At 36.7% G+C, this 19,601-nt stretch overlaps 1 protein-coding gene and 1 long non-coding RNA gene across 2 annotated transcripts in view; one reads left to right on the top strand and one right to left on the bottom strand.

The window, feature by feature from the left end:
* Positions 1-19,601, top strand: part of LOC129436367 (signal-induced proliferation-associated protein 1) — a 194,776-nt gene that overhangs the window by 151,851 nt on the left and 23,324 nt on the right. The window contains exons 10-12 of the mRNA XM_073862229.1: positions 6,109-6,474; positions 7,225-7,348; positions 10,447-10,570. Of these exons, the coding sequence (XP_073718330.1) occupies positions 6,109-6,474; positions 7,225-7,348; positions 10,447-10,570 (614 nt within the window). The remainder of the gene's footprint in view (positions 1-6,108; positions 6,475-7,224; positions 7,349-10,446; positions 10,571-19,601) is intronic.
* LOC141359566 (uncharacterized) lies at positions 18,142-19,435 on the bottom strand. The gene is made up of 4 exons (XR_012366078.1): positions 19,290-19,435; positions 19,130-19,206; positions 18,878-18,980; positions 18,142-18,796 (listed from the first exon to the last, which is right to left on the bottom strand). It is a non-coding gene; the product is annotated as an uncharacterized lncRNA (long non-coding RNA).

Raw genomic sequence — 19,601 nt, 5'->3', positions numbered from 1 at the left:
GGCTCTGCTAAGCTAAGCTGCTATCGAATTATAGCACACAAACAAGCTACACAATCAGAACTTGTTACGTATTTCTGAAGGAGGGACTTCACATAACAAAGAAGACATCAGCCTGTTTTGCCCTTGGCTGCAAATTAAAAGGCCCAGGTATATAAACAAGAATAATAGTAATTTGTCCAAACTAGGGGTGGAACGGTACACAGAAGTCCCGGTTCGGTTCGTACCTCGGTTCAGGCGCCACGGTTCGATTCACTTTCGGTACAATGGAGGGAAAAGCAAAACAAAAATGAAGAAGGTATTTTTTTTAGTACTTAAGCTAATCTTAAAAACATAGGTGTCCTTGTTATTTTCAGATGTCATGAATATGAACTGAAATGCATTTAACATACTATCTCGTATTTCAAAAATGTATACCTCTTTAAGTAATCTTGTACTCATCTTTCATACAAATATGGGTTCAAATGTATAACAAGTGTTACCTAAATACATTTTAAAATTACATTTTGGCCTTATTTCATATTAATGTACTAAAGAACCAAAAAATAGGCTTGTAGGATGAATTAATAGGTGTGTACGACTTCACGAGGTGCTGCAAGAAACGACAAGTGGATGACGTCAGAGTAACGCGAGAGCGATTTGAAATCAGCCTCCTCCGCAAGATTTCTCGCGGTACTCTGACGCTGATGGCGCTGCGTAAAGTTGAGCACGCTTTAAAAACTGAAAACAGCTGAACTCGACAGAACTGCCCTGCGTATGCCTGTTGTATACAGCAGGACAATTTATCTCCTACTTCTCAGCGTGAGAAATACAAAGTGTGGCGTATGAACTGACTGAAATGCGTGTTTGTCAAGGTGAATGCGTGAGACTTGAGAGCCCTGATTAGATGTATTTCCACTCACATACCTAACAACTGCTGAACAACGCCGATGCAAGGTCCTCGTCTTTTCCACCACTCTCTCGCCTGTACTATTGTAACTGACTGGAAAACTGAAGTTTTGCCAAACTTGCGATCTTAAAGAGGCTGGCGGAACGTCTAACTCTTGTGGAACACCACTTGCCATACTCGCTGTCGGCTGCTCATTCACTGACTGGACCGGTGTCGACGTGACAAAAAAATGCAGAGTGCCAGAGAATGTAGACGGGCTCTGATAGAGCGCATACATAGGCGGAGCTCGGCTGCATTGGCGCCAATCAGAGCTTCAGAGCTAAAGCGGGGCAACAGATTAGCTGTCCATAACCTGCGTATCTAACAGTAGTTCCGCATTACATTAATTATTGTTTTTTTTACTTTCATACTGTGTATTCTCCATTTAAATTCATGCACCGAACCGTGACCCCCGTACCGATTCGTTTTGAAACGAATACATGTATTGTTCCACCCCTAGTCCAAACCCATGATTCAAGTAATGTGATCTAAATGGAAAAAAAAAACCTTTTCCTCATCCTACTTAGTGTTTATGAGGAACAAATGATTTCGATAGGAACAGATAATTTCACATAAAGGACTTTCAGATCCTTCATATTGTATAGGATACTCAGTAAATCCTTGTGGCTTTAGGTCATTTTGCTCGCTTGTCCGTTGTTGCCAGAGCTTCCCAACTCTGCTTTGACTCTTATTGCGATTTTAGACTCCAACATTTTAGACTCCAAACCCTTACATCCCTCTACCCTAGCGGCTAGTCCACCAATCAGGACTGACAGCAATATACTAAGCTCTCACAATAGACTTATAGACTAATGTTATTCACTTGTACTAAAACCAATTAATATCAATCTTTCAAAAGGAGCTCCCTCTCTGGATGTAAGAGATAGATGATAAATCTTTCACCTACCACACTTTCTGGGGCATAGACTGCCGACAAGGGTCCTCCAAGCATCTCTGTCTCATGTCAGTCTTTCGAATTGCCCCCATGTGCAGCCTGCCCTTTTGCAGTCTGCATCCAGGTCGCGGCGCTAGGTGTTACATTTAGTCATTTAGCAGACACTTTTGTCCAAAGTGACTTACAAATGAGGTAAACAATAGAAGCAATTAGAGCAACACAAGAACAGCAATTAGTGATGCACCGATGTATCGGCCGCCAATATTTATCGGCCGATTTTTTATGAATTTGAAACCATCGGCATATCGGCAATAGCACGAGAAAGGCCGATACCGATTGTTTATTAATTAACCACATAAAGGCAATGAATTACATGTCTTTTGTTCAATTCAAATTATTTAATGTTCTGGTGTGCACTATACTTAAGCACCGACAGAATACCTTTGTTGAGCTGGCTCAAATGTCTTGGACAATAAAAGAAACAGACTGCACTTTAGTGGGGAAAAGAAGTCCAACTTTTTTTGAAATAGCAATATTTATACTCTGTTTAAAGCAATAGCACTGGCATTATTTATGGGTATTAAATAAATTCATTACATGTAAAAAAAAAAAGAGTTAATGTTGTTGATAAAAGAAATGCTGAATAGCAAAAACCACATTTGAAGGTTGTCATGTTGTCTTATTATATTTTTTTAGCTTAATTTGTGCCTCTCTTATTATGTTGGTCAGTTAAATATTAATTAGAACCAATCCATTTTCAGTAAAAATAATTTGATGCAGAAATAAACTAGCTAATAGACCAACTGTATAGTATTGTATACAAGGGTTTAATATCGGTATCGGCATCGATATCGACCAGAAGTTGTCTGTTTAAATCGGTATCGGCATCGGCCAAAAAAAATCCTATCAGTGCATCCCTAACAGCAATAAATAAGTGCACTAGAACTCATCAAGTCTAACACACTATACATAGTCAAGGGTTCATTATTATTGTTTTTTTTACAGAAAATGTAAAGATAAAGCTGGAAAATAGAAAAATATATTAAGTTCTGTATTAGTAGATATAGTATATTAGTATAGTGTATTTTGGATTTTCACTCTGCAAACATTATCACCCTTGCGTATGAATGACGAAGCCCTATTTAATGTGATGTTATAATCTCTGTCAATTGTTGCTTTTAATTGTGTATGCAATTGTGCTTTATGTCACTGATCACTCATTCAGTATTTACTGTTGTCTGATGTTTTCTCATTGTCGTCTTAGACTGTTTTTTCTTGTATTGTATGATATTGAGGTTGTTAATATGTGACGAAAAAATTTGTGTATTCAAATGTGATTGGTCATTGAAGGTCCGACACTGTGATTGGCCTATGATTATTTTTTCATGTGACTGGTTTTTAAATAACTTAGTGGAACTGCAACCATGTATGTATGCCTGATGAAGATCTTGTGTTCAAAACGTCGCTGTAATAAATATTTTCATCTTTTGCAAGCTAATAGTGTGCGGGATACCTTTTTTTATATTTTTTATATGCTATGTAATTCAAAATGGCAGACAGGAAGTAGATTTGACTCTGACATTTTTGGTCCGTCAGACTCAGTTTGAGCCAAGGAATCAATAGATTGAAGTCTAACGACAGTATGACAATTGAATCAAATGTTATAAACATTTGATACATTTATTTACATCTCTTGACCACTATGCGACGCTGGCCTAAATGTTTGCAGGTGCTTTTGGAAGATGTCACTGATAAACCATACAAAGTTTTTTACCGATATGCCATTGCGTTTGTGAAATACTGAACTTGATTAGAAAATTAAAAACGAGACCCACACCCAAACGGTGCACGCACCCTCAGGTCATGACTGCCATCAAAAATAGTCAATAGGCTTAACTTTGGCAAAGATACAGCTCAAATACTTTTTTTTTGCACTCTATGTAAAATTCATTGATGCGGTATACGAAAACGGATTGGCGAATCAACACGAATTCCATAACTTTTTGCATTGAGTGTCTCTAGATGCTACACACAATTTTTTTTTGCAAATCGGACAAAAGCTCTATAAATAATTATTCAAAATGGTGGAAAAATTTACATGACGTAAAATGACGTCATATGCATGTGCAATCGAATCGGCATGAGTGAATTAGAAGAAACGATAATTTTGTTTCTAGGATTTAGGGGTTCGGAGTTATAAGCAAAAACGTAAGTGCAATTTTGGAATGTTGGTGGCGCTAGCGGCTTTGAAACTTCAAATTTGGTGTGGTAACTATTTGCACTGTCCTCTATCAGTGTGCCAAAATTAATAACTTTCCTACATACGGTTCTATGGGCTGCCATAGACGCAATGGCAGAAGAAGAACAAAACTACAGATTTCAATAGGGGTCTTCGCCCATTCTGGGCTTGAACGCTAATTAAAAATAATACAGCTAAGGAATAGCAATAGTGATGCTTTGCATGAATGGAAGCACCTCTAATAATAGCAAAAGTGCATAAAACCGAACTTATGCAGTTGTGTAAAGCTGATCCATCATCAACATAAAACAGTTCACCAGAATGACAATACAAGTACCATTACTAGTAAAATGAAAAATAGGTTTAACCCAGAGACTTTACTGCCACTAATAAATAAATTCTTAATTATAGAAAGTCAATATAACAAATAGGCATAATGATGTCTAGTACAGGAACTCACTAGCTGAATCTATGAACTGATGGGTTAATTGATCATTGAGAGAGGAAAAACCAGACATAGGCACCAGTGATGTATGGGTCAATGTATAAACAACCCGCACCCGACCAATGTTTTCAACTAACCTGCCCACAACTTGGACCGCAATTTTTTTTACCCGACCCACTTCTGGCCCGCATTTTTTAAAAGTAGTAATTGTTTAAAATAGTTAATTGGCATCTTTATTTCAAACAACCGAACCGCGACCCGAATGTCAATAAATATATTTTTGAATGACTCATAACTGCGAGTGACCGCAGGCACCTGTTACTATGGATCAACCCGGCCATCACTGATAGGTGCAGATCACAGAAGCTCCAAAGTGCAACAAGTGCAGACAGTTAATGAAAGTGTGAACTTATTTAGCTATAATACGTGAAAACATCTAGTTAAGTAAATATTAATATTTTATCCGCAAAAAAACTTTTACACACCACTGTAATAATATCAGTAACATTTGTTTACTCTACTGACGCAGTCCACTGTGCCCAGGATGGGAAAGCATTAAAACAATGTGTTCCTATTCCAACAAACATACAGTGAACTCATAAGAATTGGGACAGTAAAGACAAAACTTCTTTGTTTGCTGTGAAGTGAAGAAATTGGTAAGATGAATATCAGTCAAAAGTACACACTGTTACATTTTATTAACATTTGATTATGTTTTCAACAGATACATGCTTTTCCAACACAGAACAACAACCTTTCATCCTGATGCATGTGTGTTAGACCCAGACTGCAGAAGCAATTGATCAAACATTCTCTGTTTTTCATGTGTAAACAATTAATGGATCAGAACACAGTTCGTCACTTAACACTTGTCAGACAATTGCTTCACCATGTTCACAGATAGAAGAATTAAAATCCAAAAGTGTTGTTTCACTGAGTTTGTTATTTGTGTAGGCCTATGCCAAAAAGTTAAAACATAAAATGTGACATTTTGTACTTTTGTCTCATATTCACCTTGAAATGACATTTCTTGACTCCACATCAAACAAAGACTATTTTGTCCCAGTAGAGGGCACTGTATCTATTTGTTCTTTGCATCAATTTAATGTGTACTGACATGGTTTCAAATCTATAGTTATCTGATTCTTTAGTCTTCTGCTATCTTAAAATGCATATATTTAGAGCAGGGAAATCACAATATTTCTGGGGATGCATGCCCTAGCAAAATAAATATCCAGTGTTTATGAAATTCTGTGTACGGCTCTGTTCCCGGGTGAATTGTCTGTGGCACACTTACTCTTCAAGGACCCATTACTGTTGCCTGAAGAGGCTTTGTTACGGCCTTCCTTACTCACGTCGGCTTTGAAGCAAGATGCTTATTATTAGTGCAAGTGTAGTTCTAGTTGAAGTTAGTTTGAACATTTTATGACAAAAAAACATGTTGTTCTGTTAAATAATTGAATAATATTCTCTGGGAGCAGTCGAAAGCACATCTTAAATGTAAATGCTTCAGGCACAACGGTGCCCCCTCAATTCTGTTTTTTTGTCTTGTTTTTAATTTTTTTTTTTGTATTTTGCATGTTTCTGTCAATGTATGAGCACAGGAGTTTCTCAGAGCTGTATGAGAAAGCCATTCAGGATGCAGAGGCAAAGTCTGGAGAGGGACAATCAGGTGAGGCTTGGGTCCTGGATGAGAGAGGAGAGAATAATGATGGAGGGGAAAAAGAGAAGAAAGAAAATAGAAGATCAGACAGTGAAACTCAAACTCACAAAGAGCAACTTGGAGAAGAGATGGGAATTCCAGAGTCCAGGGATTCAGAATTGATGCTCTCTTTACCCAGCATACCTCTCTTGCGGGCAACCTCCCTGCAGGACAGTGCACAAACCCAGATTTCAGAGATCACCCCCATCTCTCTAACACGGAGCTACTCACTAGAAAGACACCCCACAAGCGAGGATTTCTATGAAAGGTAGAGATTTCAATTTGCGTAATATACTTTTAATTTAACTTTATTAACTTTGTTCTGGGTTCGGGCCTAATACAGACCCAGGAGCCCTCTCTTTGTTGAGGAGTGCTCCGGGCTCGGGCCAAATGCAGAGCTCAGAGCCCTCTCCTCAGACTGCACGCCAAATACGCATATCATTATTTGTAAGTGTGAACTCTTGAAACATACTTTAAAAGAACATTTTTAACTGCCAATTTTTCCTTAAATTCAATCTTAAGATAAAAGTTAAGAATATTTTGTATTCTCAAAAAACCTTCTTAAGAAAGTTATTTTTTTCCTTATGTCCCACATGACCGATTGGGACATTAGGGAATAATATTTACTCACCGCCTTCATACACTAGCTGCCCTTTGTACAACCGTGTATAGCATAGTCTTAACACATCGTATGTATTGCGTTAATGATCGCGTGGTGGTAAAAGGATTAATAGACTGATAAGTATTGAGCAGGGTACAATAATCAATTTCAAAGCTTGTCATTTTCTTTTTAAGATAAAAATTTAGGATGTTCCTAAGTAAATATTTCAGAACTTCTTAAGAAATGTTTGAGAATTGCACTTAAGAACATTCTTATGAACTTCTTATAATTTATCTTAAGAAAGTTCTTATTTCTTGTGGTAAGAATGTTTTTGTGAATCCGGCCACTGCTGAAATAAACTGTCAAAATAATTTTTGTCAAAGTGCACTGAGTAATCGTATTTATTCTGCATGTCAGGCACGAATATGATAATGTGGGGCAGAAAAGAAACAAGCACATCTACGAAAACCCTGAGGAGCTACGGGATTCTGACATCAAGCTGGCAATCAAACCAAAAGTGCTTCTGGAACATAGGGAACAGGTATGCAAATGCAGTATTATTGTCACTAACACCAACACAAATTGTAAATTTATTCTCTATCTAACCAAATTAATGTCAATATATGCTATCCCACCTGTCACTGAAATACTGTATCAACACTTTATTGGTACAAATGTAGACATTTATATAAAATTCTACTTGGTAATGTGTGTAAATAGTCATGTGTAATAGTCATATGAGCATATATCACTTTTCACAATTGTTTAATTGTTCTAAAGCGGGTTTACAATAACACAAAAGAAAACACAGAAAAACGAGAGCAAGTCCCTATTGGCACCCCCCCCCAAAACAAGATCATAAAATTTTACATGCAATATTACATACAAAAAAAAAACACACAATTGATGTAAAATCACATGATTATTTAACACTCACATCTTAAATGCATTAAATTCAACAAAGCAGCTAAATAAAAAAAAAATATTTTTTTCATTGTCTATCAAAGTTGAATAAGGGATAAAGAATTCTGTGTGCTTTTTATTGAACCAATTTTTAAATTGACCTTTAACATTTGAAAATGCAAACTTTACAAGTGATCAATGATCAGGCATTAACTGATAGACCTCTTATTAAATGGCATATAGACATCAGATTGACAGTATGCCAGCCTAATGGTTCAATAAAATTGTATTTATATAGCGCTTTTCACAATTCTTCAATTGTTTCAAAGCAGCGTTACATTAACATATGCAGGAAAAAACACAGAAAAATTGATGGACAACATCTTGCTGCTCTCTTCTCTTCAGTCAAGTGGGTATTTGTTATAATCCATGAAGCCATGTGTCTCAATAAGATGTCCAGGACCTCTGTCTGGTATAAAAGTAGGTTCAAAACAATGAAGATCCAGCTGTATATTTAACTTTAGACATGGAGCACTTTTTAATCCATGTGTGCACCAAAACCATCTTGTTTCCCTGCTGCCAAAAATACTCTTCTTTGTTTTATATGGCTGCAAAACCAAGTCCTATTTAATTTGCCATACTGGAACCTTAAATAGGACTTGGTTTTGTGGACATTTACTTATAATGATTACATATTTTACACTCCCTTGGAAATTGCCTTTACAAAATAGTTAAATCAATATAGTATTTAATGTGGAAAATGTTTTTTTTTACATCTTTCTGAAGCAATTCTCAACTCATCCAGCACTCAAAAGTCTTGTGAACAAATGTTTAGTATGTGTTCCCTGGCATTATTTTTAGCAACTTCTAAAATATATTGTTTTACTAACCATTCATGACACACTAAATGCGTTGTCCCAGAATCCACCCATCTCTGTGTAATTATTGAAACAACACATTTTGTGTTACTTTTAACACAAAATCACACATAATGTGTTAAAGATACACATAGGGGCGGTTTCCCGTACAGGGATTAGACTAGTCCTAGACTTAAACACTTTTAAGAGCTCTCCAAACTGAAAACAACTTTCACTTACAGATCTTAAAATACATCAGGGCCCTTTGTTTTACTTCAAGATGCACACAGGTAATGTTTTTAGTAAGGCATGTTGTTTAAAACTAGTTATATTTTCCTAATTATAACTAGTTGTTTAAAACTAGTTATATTTCCTAATTAAACTAAGGCCTAGTCCTGGATTAAGCTAATCCTGGTCCGGGAAACCGCCCCATAATGTGTTAAAAGTTTAACGCACAAAGATGTGTAAAAAATTAACACATCCTTTCTATGTGCTACTGACTATGATTCAATCATGAGTTTTAAGCAGTGTAGAGTAGCACTTGTTTTTTGTTGTTTTTACGATCACAAGTGGTTGTACAGAAATAGTTTCATGTTTTAGTATCCTTTAAGGTGACCATATGTGCCATTCTTCCTGGCCAGGATTTCTGGTGCGTCTTCCGGAAGTCATATTTGTCGACCACATATGTCATAGAGGATTATTATTATTATTACAGAAAAGCAACTGTTACATTTTAAGGTAAGAATGAAACTACGATTGTATGTCTTATGTTTTTAACCGAATGGTGTACCTGTATGCGGTCAACAAATACGACTTCCGGAAGACGCACCGAAATCCTGGCCAGGACGCCCCCGGGGAGAATGGCACGTATGGTCACTATAGTATCCTTGCCTCATCAATCTGTTACGTTCTGTTCAAGCCACTTTAGCAAAGTTGATCGATCAGCTTGGTCATCTGCCTTTTTTCTGTATCAGATTCGGGTTCCAAATATAGTAAAGATGATATTATCTCCTGTTGGGAGCTGATCTTCCAAATATAGTATGCGCATCACATTTTGGAAACACCCTTGAGGTATTCGGCCAGTCACAACACATTTGTTAGCTGGCCAATCAGAGCACAAATGGTTTTTAGAACGATGAGCTTTGTAGAAATCTGCACGACTCAGAAAGACAGGGCATATAGGAGCAACAACAATAATGTACAGTATGTGGAAAATGTTTTTTTTTAACCATAAACCATGTGAACACATTGCATTACACCAAATAACGTTCTGTTAAGCAACGTAACAGGGGCTCTTTAAAAAAACGAACATGAACATACATGTTACTCAAATATTATTATAGCACAGTTTCTGATAAATACAGTGTTATGTGATATTAACCAATATGTTTAAAGCAACTGAAAAAGGCCAAATGTCTTGTCTAGTTCATGTCTTTTATTTTGAAGTTCTTGTTTCTAGTTTCATGTCTTTTATTTGAAAATTTCATTGCAATGTTTGTCTTGCTAGTTTCCCTATTCTCTGATGTGTCATGTTTAGATTGTTCCTGTCCCTATATATTGCCCTCATGTTCCCATTGTCTTTGTTCATCTGTAATTCCATTTGTTTGGTGAGTTCACGTTGTTTTCATGCCTTTGTTTTGTTCATGTTTAAGTCAAGTCAAAATTAGTTTTTAGTTATGTTTATATTTTCTTTGATAATAAACTGCACTTGGGTTCAACACTGCTCGTCTCTCAGTGGATTAATCGTTACAGCATGTCAAAACTCCTCCAGGGCTCCAAAACACCCTCATACCCCAGAGGGTTAAATTATCAGACCAAGGTTTTTCGAGGGCGAACATAGTTTGTAAATTTAATTGTTTCTCTTTTTTACTCTCTCTAGTGTGGACCTGATGAGGAGTTTGAGAGACCGCCATCAGCCAGTGATGTGACTGTTCAAGCTGTCTGCTTAGAAAGAGCCAAAAGAAGCTCCAGAGCTCTGAGCCTCCATAATTCAATCACTAAAAGTAAGTGTTTCTTTAATATAACTGTATTGTATCTTAAAATTATCACTATCATCTATTATAAATTCAGTGAACCATTGTGAATTGACTATTATAAATTCAGTCAACCATTGCTGCATTTGATTACTTTCTTCCCTAAAAAAAAACTCAATCACTAAAAACGGTTGTTTTTTACGTTTTAGTCTTAAAAAATCTTAAATTACGTAGTATGAAAAAAGGCGTTAATAAGCATTAAAATGTCTTAAATCCACGTATCAAAGGTCTTAAAATGTTGTCCAACCAACACCGCCAAGAAGACTGTAACTGTTTTATTCATGTTCGTCTCATGTGTCAGGAAAAACTGAATAGGTGGAATCTACTAAAGCACAAGTTTGCGGGGAGTTCGCTAAAGTTTGTGGACCGGGGGAAAAGCAAATGGAGAAAAGTGAGTTTTAGCTATGGGGAAGAGCACATTTAATGAAAACTGGTTTCTTAACCCTGATTTTGCTCCGTGGCAAAGACCAGTTAGCGTACGGGGTCCGTTGTTTATTTTGCAAGAAAGTTTTAAAACTCGGAACAATGGGCATCAAAGCTTTAGTGTCACACATGCAATGTAAGAAACATAAAGCCGCTACAGAAACCTGTCGAAAACGCCCGGCATTTCTCTTTTCTGTTGTGCAGTAGCCCTAAAGAGCACCACGGCATGCGAATCTGCATCAGCAGTTTTAAGCACCACGGCTTCTGCTCCATCAGACATCCGATCAACGTTTGGCTCCACTGCCGAACGAAGCCTGTCTTCTTTTTCTCTTTTAATGGCGGTTGGCATCCAGCTTATAGGTGCTTTAGCGCCCCCTCTGCTCCGGAGGGTGGATCTACTACACTATTTCCCTTACTCCTGGTCTTATCAATTTAATTATTTTTTTATTTTTACCACAAAATATTTCACTGCCAGTGTTTTGTCTCAAGATGCACACCAGTAATGTATTTTGTAAGTTATATTAAAAAAAATCTTCCATAAATGTCCAAATATAAATAAGACCTAGTCCTGGATTAATCTAAACTCTGTCTGGGTAACCAGACCTAATATTTTAACATTGTTGTTACATAAAACCATGTGTTTATTTTATGCACATTATACATTATTCGAACCAATTATTATTTTCTCATCATTATTGTCATTGTAAATCCTTTGGCCCATTTAGCTCTATTACCAAAAAATATTAAATTACTTGATCATCATCCTTACCAAAATAACTGTTAGTGAAACCCCTATATTGGTTAAAACATTTTAAAATTATGTGATTTTAGTTAATTATAATGCAAATTTTCTTCATATATTTTATCATTGGGGATTTCTTAAAACTTCGTATGACGTTTAAGGTGAAAAACTTGTAATATCAGCAAAGATAAAAAATCTTGTCTGATCTTATTCTCGCGAACCCAGTCTTGTTTCATCTTGCAGAACAAGTGTCTTGTCACACCCCTAGAAATACATCTTGTTTTTTGTCATGAAGGATAAAAGGTTCTAAAAACACATGGATGCATTCACACTGGACTATAAAATTGGACTTCATTGTCCAACATTTAATTCATTATAGTCTTAAAAAGGTCTTAAAAAGTCTTAAATTAGACTTGGTGAAACCTGGAGAAACCCTTTTAAAAGTCGTAAATATCTTAAAAATATCATTATTTAGTATCTTGTGTGTCCCAAGTTATAAATTTAGTGTATTGTTGCTGTAGGTTATTTCTCACAGTGAGACTTTTGAGTACTTTCCTCGCTGATCAAAATAATGGGTTGTAACAATAACAAAATTATAATTATTTTGATATAATACATATTATATATAATATAAATTTTGATAATTTGTGTACTTAATTTGATAAGTCACAAGCAGACACTTATTAATTACCATTAAATGTTGTGTGTTGTCTCTTGGGTAATCTTAAAACTTTTTGATGTGTCTTTTCAATATACTATAGTAAGTTTAATTTACTTAAAAAGACTAAGCAGTTTGACTGTTGAAATGACATGACTGAACCCTAACGCAATCCAAACCATCCCCCAGGATGCTCGACTACTTCAGCCAGTCAAACAGCACTATGATATTCATGAATGTTAGTTACCAGAAAAGACTTTATGGCCATAATGACATTTAAACGTATGAAAGTATATTTTTAAAGATGAAAAGACTTATACTAAAACAACTTCCACACTTCTACCCGGAATCTACATTACGATTGGTTTTAGCTAGAAATTGCACTGATAACAGTGCTATTCATCTGTTGTTGAAACACTTCTGAAATTTGTATAATTATCATCAATACCAGCTAAGATCACATCTGTGGTAATATGAGCTAAACAGTAAAACAGTAAAAACTCATATTTTGCATATTCGTGTATGCTTTATTAATTACAAATGCAAAAGACAGAATTGCAGATTATGGTGACGTCAATTTTAATACGTTAACGTGATAGTCCATATATTTTCATCCATTTCTAACCCTATCATACATTCAGCTCCAACAACCATCCTCAAACAATGCACAACATGCTTTAAATAATCATCAATAAATGAGGACATCAAACGAAGTTTATATGCATAAACATCCTTGCAAAGGCAGAGCAAGTGCAGAGAGTGTGATTTATTGCATTTTGGAGTTTATCTCGTTTTGGGAAAAACTTTAATTGTAAAGGTGTTCATTCAATTAAAGAGCCAGTAAGATGACAATTTTAAGCATCCTATCACTATGTATAAGTCACGGACAACAGGTTTAAATGCATGCAAGGTCAAAAAACACTGTAATTTTCTCGAAATATACATTTAAAATTACCCCATTTCTCAGAGATCCCCAAACGATTCGTGTGAAGGCATTCAAAGACTCAGTCTGCCTAAACCCCACCTTTCAGTAGCCTACCCTGCTCTGATTGGTCAACTGACAAGAGTCTTCGCACAGATCACAGATCAGTGGCACAGACCAACAATAGTGCTAACATGATTTACTGAGAAGACATTATCGACATCAACACATATCATTCATTATTAATCCAAGCAATAAAAACTAACATTTTACACTCATTTAAGCATTTATGTAAGCTAACCGGGTCGTAGCAAAACTGTAAGTAAGCATGCGTTAGCGGCTTGCTAACGTAACTATCTGACAGTATATTAAGAGTTTAAACAACGACATCATTAATCCAAGCAATAAAAAAGATGATAGAAACTAACAATTTTACACTCATTTAAGCGTTTATGTAAACTAACAGGGTCATAGCAAAACCGTAAGTGCAGCATAAGCCGCTTGGTATCGTGACTCTGACAGTATATAGAGTTTAAACAACGATATCATACATCATTAATCCAAGCAATAAAAACATTTTAAACTAATTTAAGCAAGTATGTAGCTATAATCATACTTACAGGTTGTGGTTAGGAGACGCATGTTGTTCCAAATAAAGTGGGTACTGATTGAACCATCTTACATTGCCAAATGTATAAATCCCTCCGTTACAAATTAATTTTAACCACTGATTCTTCACAGCCAGACACATTTAGTATATCCCTTCTTGAAAAAGTTTTCTTTGGTAGTGAAATAAACACAAACTGAAAACACGGTGTGATATGATGTTTACACAAACACACTAGCTGTGGGCGGGTCATAGTTTTTGTTTCTCCCGCGGGCAAGGCTGTAGGCGGAGATTAGTATCTCGTGTGACGTGGAAGCGTTTGTGTGACGTGGACAAAGTCAGGCAGGAGATCCAATCCATATAACGACTCGTTTCAGCGATTCAGAGTCGACTCCCTACTATAGAAGCCAATAACTTTATTAGGGCCCGAGCACCAAGGAGCAGGCCAGAATGGCCTGCACCGAAAGGTGCGAAGCCCTATTGTTTTTGCTCGAATTTATTTATTTATTTTTTTAACACTTTTGGGCATTTTGGGTGCCTTAACATACTTGAAAACTCTTGAAATTTGGCACAGACGTCAGAGTCGTCAGTCATTGCGAACGGGCAAAGGCTGGAACACGGGCGTGGCACGGGTGCTCTGTAGCGCCCCTGTAATGCAAAAAAAAACATTGATGCACAGATCGTGCAAACATGCACGCACATGTACGAAAGTTGGTACACATATAGATCTCATCGACCCGAACAACTTTCGCGCTCTAACCTATTAGCTCCACCCAACAGGAAGTCTGCCATTTTGGATTGTTTAAAAAATGCATGCGGTGAACTTTTAAATACTCCTCCTAGGGGATTAATGCGAATGACACCAAACGTGGTGATCATGATGCCGAGACATTGGACTTGCTAAATTGCGAAGGGATTTTTGATATCTCGAACGTTCTGCCATGGCGAGGCGACGAATTCATGGCGAATTCAGAAAAACAGGAAGTGTCTAATATCTAAGGCAAACAATGTCTTATAGTGATGACACGTGGGGTGGTTGTTCGTCTGAAGATTCCGATCGCATCGATTTGCCTATTGTGAGTCTCGGGTATAGCGCCACCAACAGGCACCAGGAAGTGTGTCAGTCATTAACTTTTAAATACTTCACCTAGGGATTTCATACGATTGACACCAAACGTGGTGAACATGATGCTGAGACATTGGACTTGCTAAATTGTGAAGGGATTTTTGATATATCGAACGGCGCTGCCATGACGAAGTGACAAATTTATGGCAAATTTTACTTTACTTTCATTTTAAAGGCATATTTAAGCCTTACAGTGTCATGCAGTGAACTTTTAAATACTCCTTCTAGAATATTTATGGGATTGACTCCAGAAGTTGTCAACATGATGCCAAGACATTGTAGATAATAAATTGCGAAGGGATTTTTTATATATTGAATGCTGTTCCCATGGCAACACGTCAAACTTTACTTTCATTTTAAAGGCATATTTAAGCCTTACAGTGTCATGCATTGAACTTTTAAATACTCCTTCTAGAATATTCATGGGACTGCTTGAGTAGAATATTTTATTACTTTTTCCACCTCTGTACATATCTATAAAACAGGCAAACTTGACTATTGCTCCAGGTACGAATGGTGTTCCTTAGGGATCTGTTCTTGGACCTTCCCAGATAGCAAAAGATAGCAATGAGTCGGCGGACCACCGGCGGTGCTCTGGAGACAGTAGAAGCGTCATAAAGGCGTAATCGCAAACACGTCTGATGGCGGCCCGCCAGCGGCAGCCGCTTTTTAAAAGCGGCAGCCGGCTGTCTACCGCCTTCAATCCGCGGCTGGCCCGCCAGCCAACCGCCGTTCGGCCGCCTTTATATTGAAGGCAGCTCTTTCGCGGCCCGTCGGAGGCAAACGCTATTTCCGAGCGATTTGCCGCCGCTTATTGTATATATATATATATATATATATATATATATATATATATAATATTTATATAGGCTATTTCTAGTATGCAGTTTATCAAAAATAATGATTGATCAAATCAGACAAATTCTCATTTGGAGTTTTTATTCCACATTTCAAAGTACATTAACAGTCATTGAACTAAGATGTGTAAGAGCACTAAAATATAAAATATAGCTGCAAGCAGCAATGCCGGGGTCAAGCCGAAAAGGGTACAAAAGGATTTAAAATTGAGATTGGATAAGCAGATTGAAGAACCTAGGTAAATCTAATAATTTTAGATGAAAAAACAAAAAAGTTATCAACAAAAATAATCTAAGTTCTTGTCTACTGCAATCGTCCTTCTGTTATTGACAATCATGGAACATTAGAGCACTGAAGTACATGTGAGTGGTGTTTGCAGTGGCAAAACATGGGTCACATCATGTTATAACAAGTTTAATTAGTCAAAAGAGACCATCCCCGTGTCTCTACAATGTTCTGATGCAGAGATATAGCTTTTGCAAAAAGGTTGATAAGGTATTCTCAATGGTTGCTAGGGAGTTAATTGGCAACATCCAGTGATTATAGTCAAAGCCATGAAATGAATAATCCATGATGACTCATGGTTTTAGATGTGTTGTTGCAGTAGTTTTAGGCAAAAATACCATATTCTATCTCAAAACCAGTAGGTGGCGCAAAGACAAAATTGTGCATGCAACATCAGGTCATGATTGTGTTACATCTAGCTAGTTTTATGACTATACACTTTAGTTTAGTTAAGAAAAAGTTGTATGACCATAAGGCTGGCTTGTTATCAAAGGTTTTGTTCAATTATAAGGCCATCTAGTGGTGCAAGCATACAATTTTTTTTGTGTAGCCTCAGAATGTGCTCATGCATCACCGTATCAAATCTGGTGAAAAAATCTTTTTTCGTTACAAAGTTACAACCATTTATGTGTAAAAAACACAAAATTTGAAGGTAATTTTTCGTTTTTTTGCAATTTTCGGCCATTTCTGATGAAAATTTTAATATAACGTCAATAGAACTTTTTGTTCAGAAGGTAAGGTTAGTTTCTTCCTATGGTGTTTTCGAGTCGATCGGAAAAACGCATGCAGAGATATTCACGCGTGTTTTTTAAGCGCTATTTTGCTGCGCAGGGTTAACCGTAAGGCGAATTCTGGCATGTTTGGTATCGTTGGACTCGGCAACTATTCAGAACTCCAAAGAAACAAGTCCCGTGAAAATATGTCAATCGGAGCCAAAGTTATAGGCGTGTAAAGCATAAGTCTGACCACTAGGTGGCGCTGTGACGAAACTCTGCAGGCACCCGTAGTTCCTGACTGGCATCACAAGTACCAAGTATATTGTCAATAGGCTTAAGTTTGCCGAAGATACATCCTCAAATCCGTTTTTTTGCGCTCTACGTAAAATTCGTTGACGCGGTTTACGGAAACGGATCGACGAATTGACATGAATTCCATAACTTTTTGCCGTGAGGGTCTGTAGATGCTACATACCGATCTTAGTGGAAATCGGGCAAATGCTCTAGGACGAGTTCGCAAAAGTAGGTTTTACGAATAATTCAAAATGGCGGAAAAATTTTCATGAGGGAAAATTACGTCATTGGGTCCTATCGAATCGTCTTGAGGCAAGGAATAAGAGGAAACAAGAATTTAATTTCTAGGACGTACGGGTCAGAAGTTATAAGCAAAAACGTAAGTGCAAATTTGGACTGTTGGTGGCGCTAGCGGGTTAGACATAGAGACTCCAAATTTGCTATGGGGACACATTGGACTGTCCTTTATCAGTGTGCCAAATTTCATAACTTTCCTACGTATGGTTCTATAGGCTACCATAGACCGCAATGGCGGAAGAAGAAGAAGAAGAAGAAGAAGAAGCAGAATAATAATTATTATAATAAGAAAACTAACAGATACAATAGGGGTCTTCGCCCATTCTGGGCTTGACCCCTAATTACTGAAAAATAAAAAAGTACTAAAGAACATACAGGTTTCCAAATAAATTCTAGTTTAAAAAAAAACATTACAAGCAAATTAGAACATTTACAACAATTGTTAATAATTTAGAGGTCAGCTCTAAGATGAAAATAATTAGGCTACCAGTAAACATTATATTAAGTAATGAGGATATTTGGTACCAAAGAATGGCCAGCATACCAAATAATCGTCATTTCTAACAATAGGATAAGTGTTAATTAGAGTAAAGCTCTGGACTAGAATAGACTTATAATGGCATTGCTGACCTGGGACACAATATTTTTACTTTGCTGCAATATGATCTGTCTCTTGTGAATGAAAAATGAACAGATACTTTATTAATCCTCAATGGTAAATTCAAGGTCCCAGTAGCTTATAACACAACACACATCAACATAAACAGAATGATTAAAAAAAACAAATCCACATGACTAAAAAAAAAAACAGTAAAAGACACTAAAGATATTAAAAAAGATCCACATGAATGTAATGTATAAGCATGAGGCGCTTATGATCAGTACTTTATCTCGTGCACCTGTATAAAGGACAAACCTTCTCGCCATTCCATATCTTTCCGAGGAGCTGCCATCAAGGCAGGGTCCCAGGGAATTTGGAAAAAAAGAAAAGTAATTTTCACAGTGAAGTGTGGATTGGTTGAGTGTACTGTCACACTTCAGGCTTCTTGATGTTACTGACTGCAGGATAAAGAAAGGGTTCCAGTTGTCAGTGATGCTGGGGTGTCAGTAGTCAGCCTCGGTTTAAGGGGTCAGCTGTGGGTCCCTCTCAGCTGTGTGCCGCCTTTATCCGCCTTCACGGTCAGATGCTCCTTTCAGGTTACGCGTAACATTAACCTGGACAGCCCCATCAGTGGCATCCTGGGTTGCCGGGTTCTTTCGGATGGCTCCTGTAGAAAATACAGAACTGTCATTCCATTTGAATAACATAAGGCCATACACATCTACTTAAATATAAAAATCTAACTTACTTTGAACAATGGTCTTCAGAAACAAGTCTCTAAAACATGCTTGATTCCCTACTCCAGTCCAGGTTGTATTAATTGAAAGGTGATTAGAGAAGATACTCTAAAGCTGAAAATTCAAAAAAAGTGTTACAAATTACATTTCTCAGAATTTTCTAATACATAAATGTGAGACAGGCGGTGGATTCAGACTGTATATGCAGTGTACAAACTTAATTTTACTTTTAGATTACCCTACGGCAAAATTAGCACACTTACAAATTGTTCCTGGAGCATTTTATCCTGCCTCAAAGTGTTGTCAAGCAACATTAAAAGTAAGCCGCTGTCATCCGAAGCTACAAAATGAAAGGCATAGGTAATTTTGGACCTACATCACAGACAAAAAAAGTTAAATTTAAGAAAGAATGCATGTTCTCACCTGCTCGTTCACTACGTTCCCTCAGGGCTTGGTTCTTCTCCCTCACACTGCAAAAAATGATTGTCTTATCTAGTTTTTTGTCGTATTTTCTAATATAAATATCTAAAAATTCTCAAATTGAGATACATTGACTTGGTAAGCAAGTGGCTTAAGATATTAAGTCTTGTTTAATGAAATAAATGAAAAAAAGAAAAACTCTTGATTTTACCTTAAAACAAGTCAAAATATCTGCCAATGCAGTAAGAAAAATAAACTTAATTTAAGTTGATTAAGTTGAAACTGGATATAAGTTTATTTTTCTTACTGCAAAGG

The sequence above is a fragment of the Misgurnus anguillicaudatus genome, chromosome 23 (assembly GCF_027580225.2).
Source record: "Misgurnus anguillicaudatus chromosome 23, ASM2758022v2, whole genome shotgun sequence".
Lineage (NCBI taxonomy): Eukaryota > Metazoa > Chordata > Actinopteri > Cypriniformes > Cobitidae > Misgurnus > Misgurnus anguillicaudatus.
Note: the sequence above shows the minus strand (reverse complement) of the source record. Positions and strands in the feature narration are given on the sequence as shown.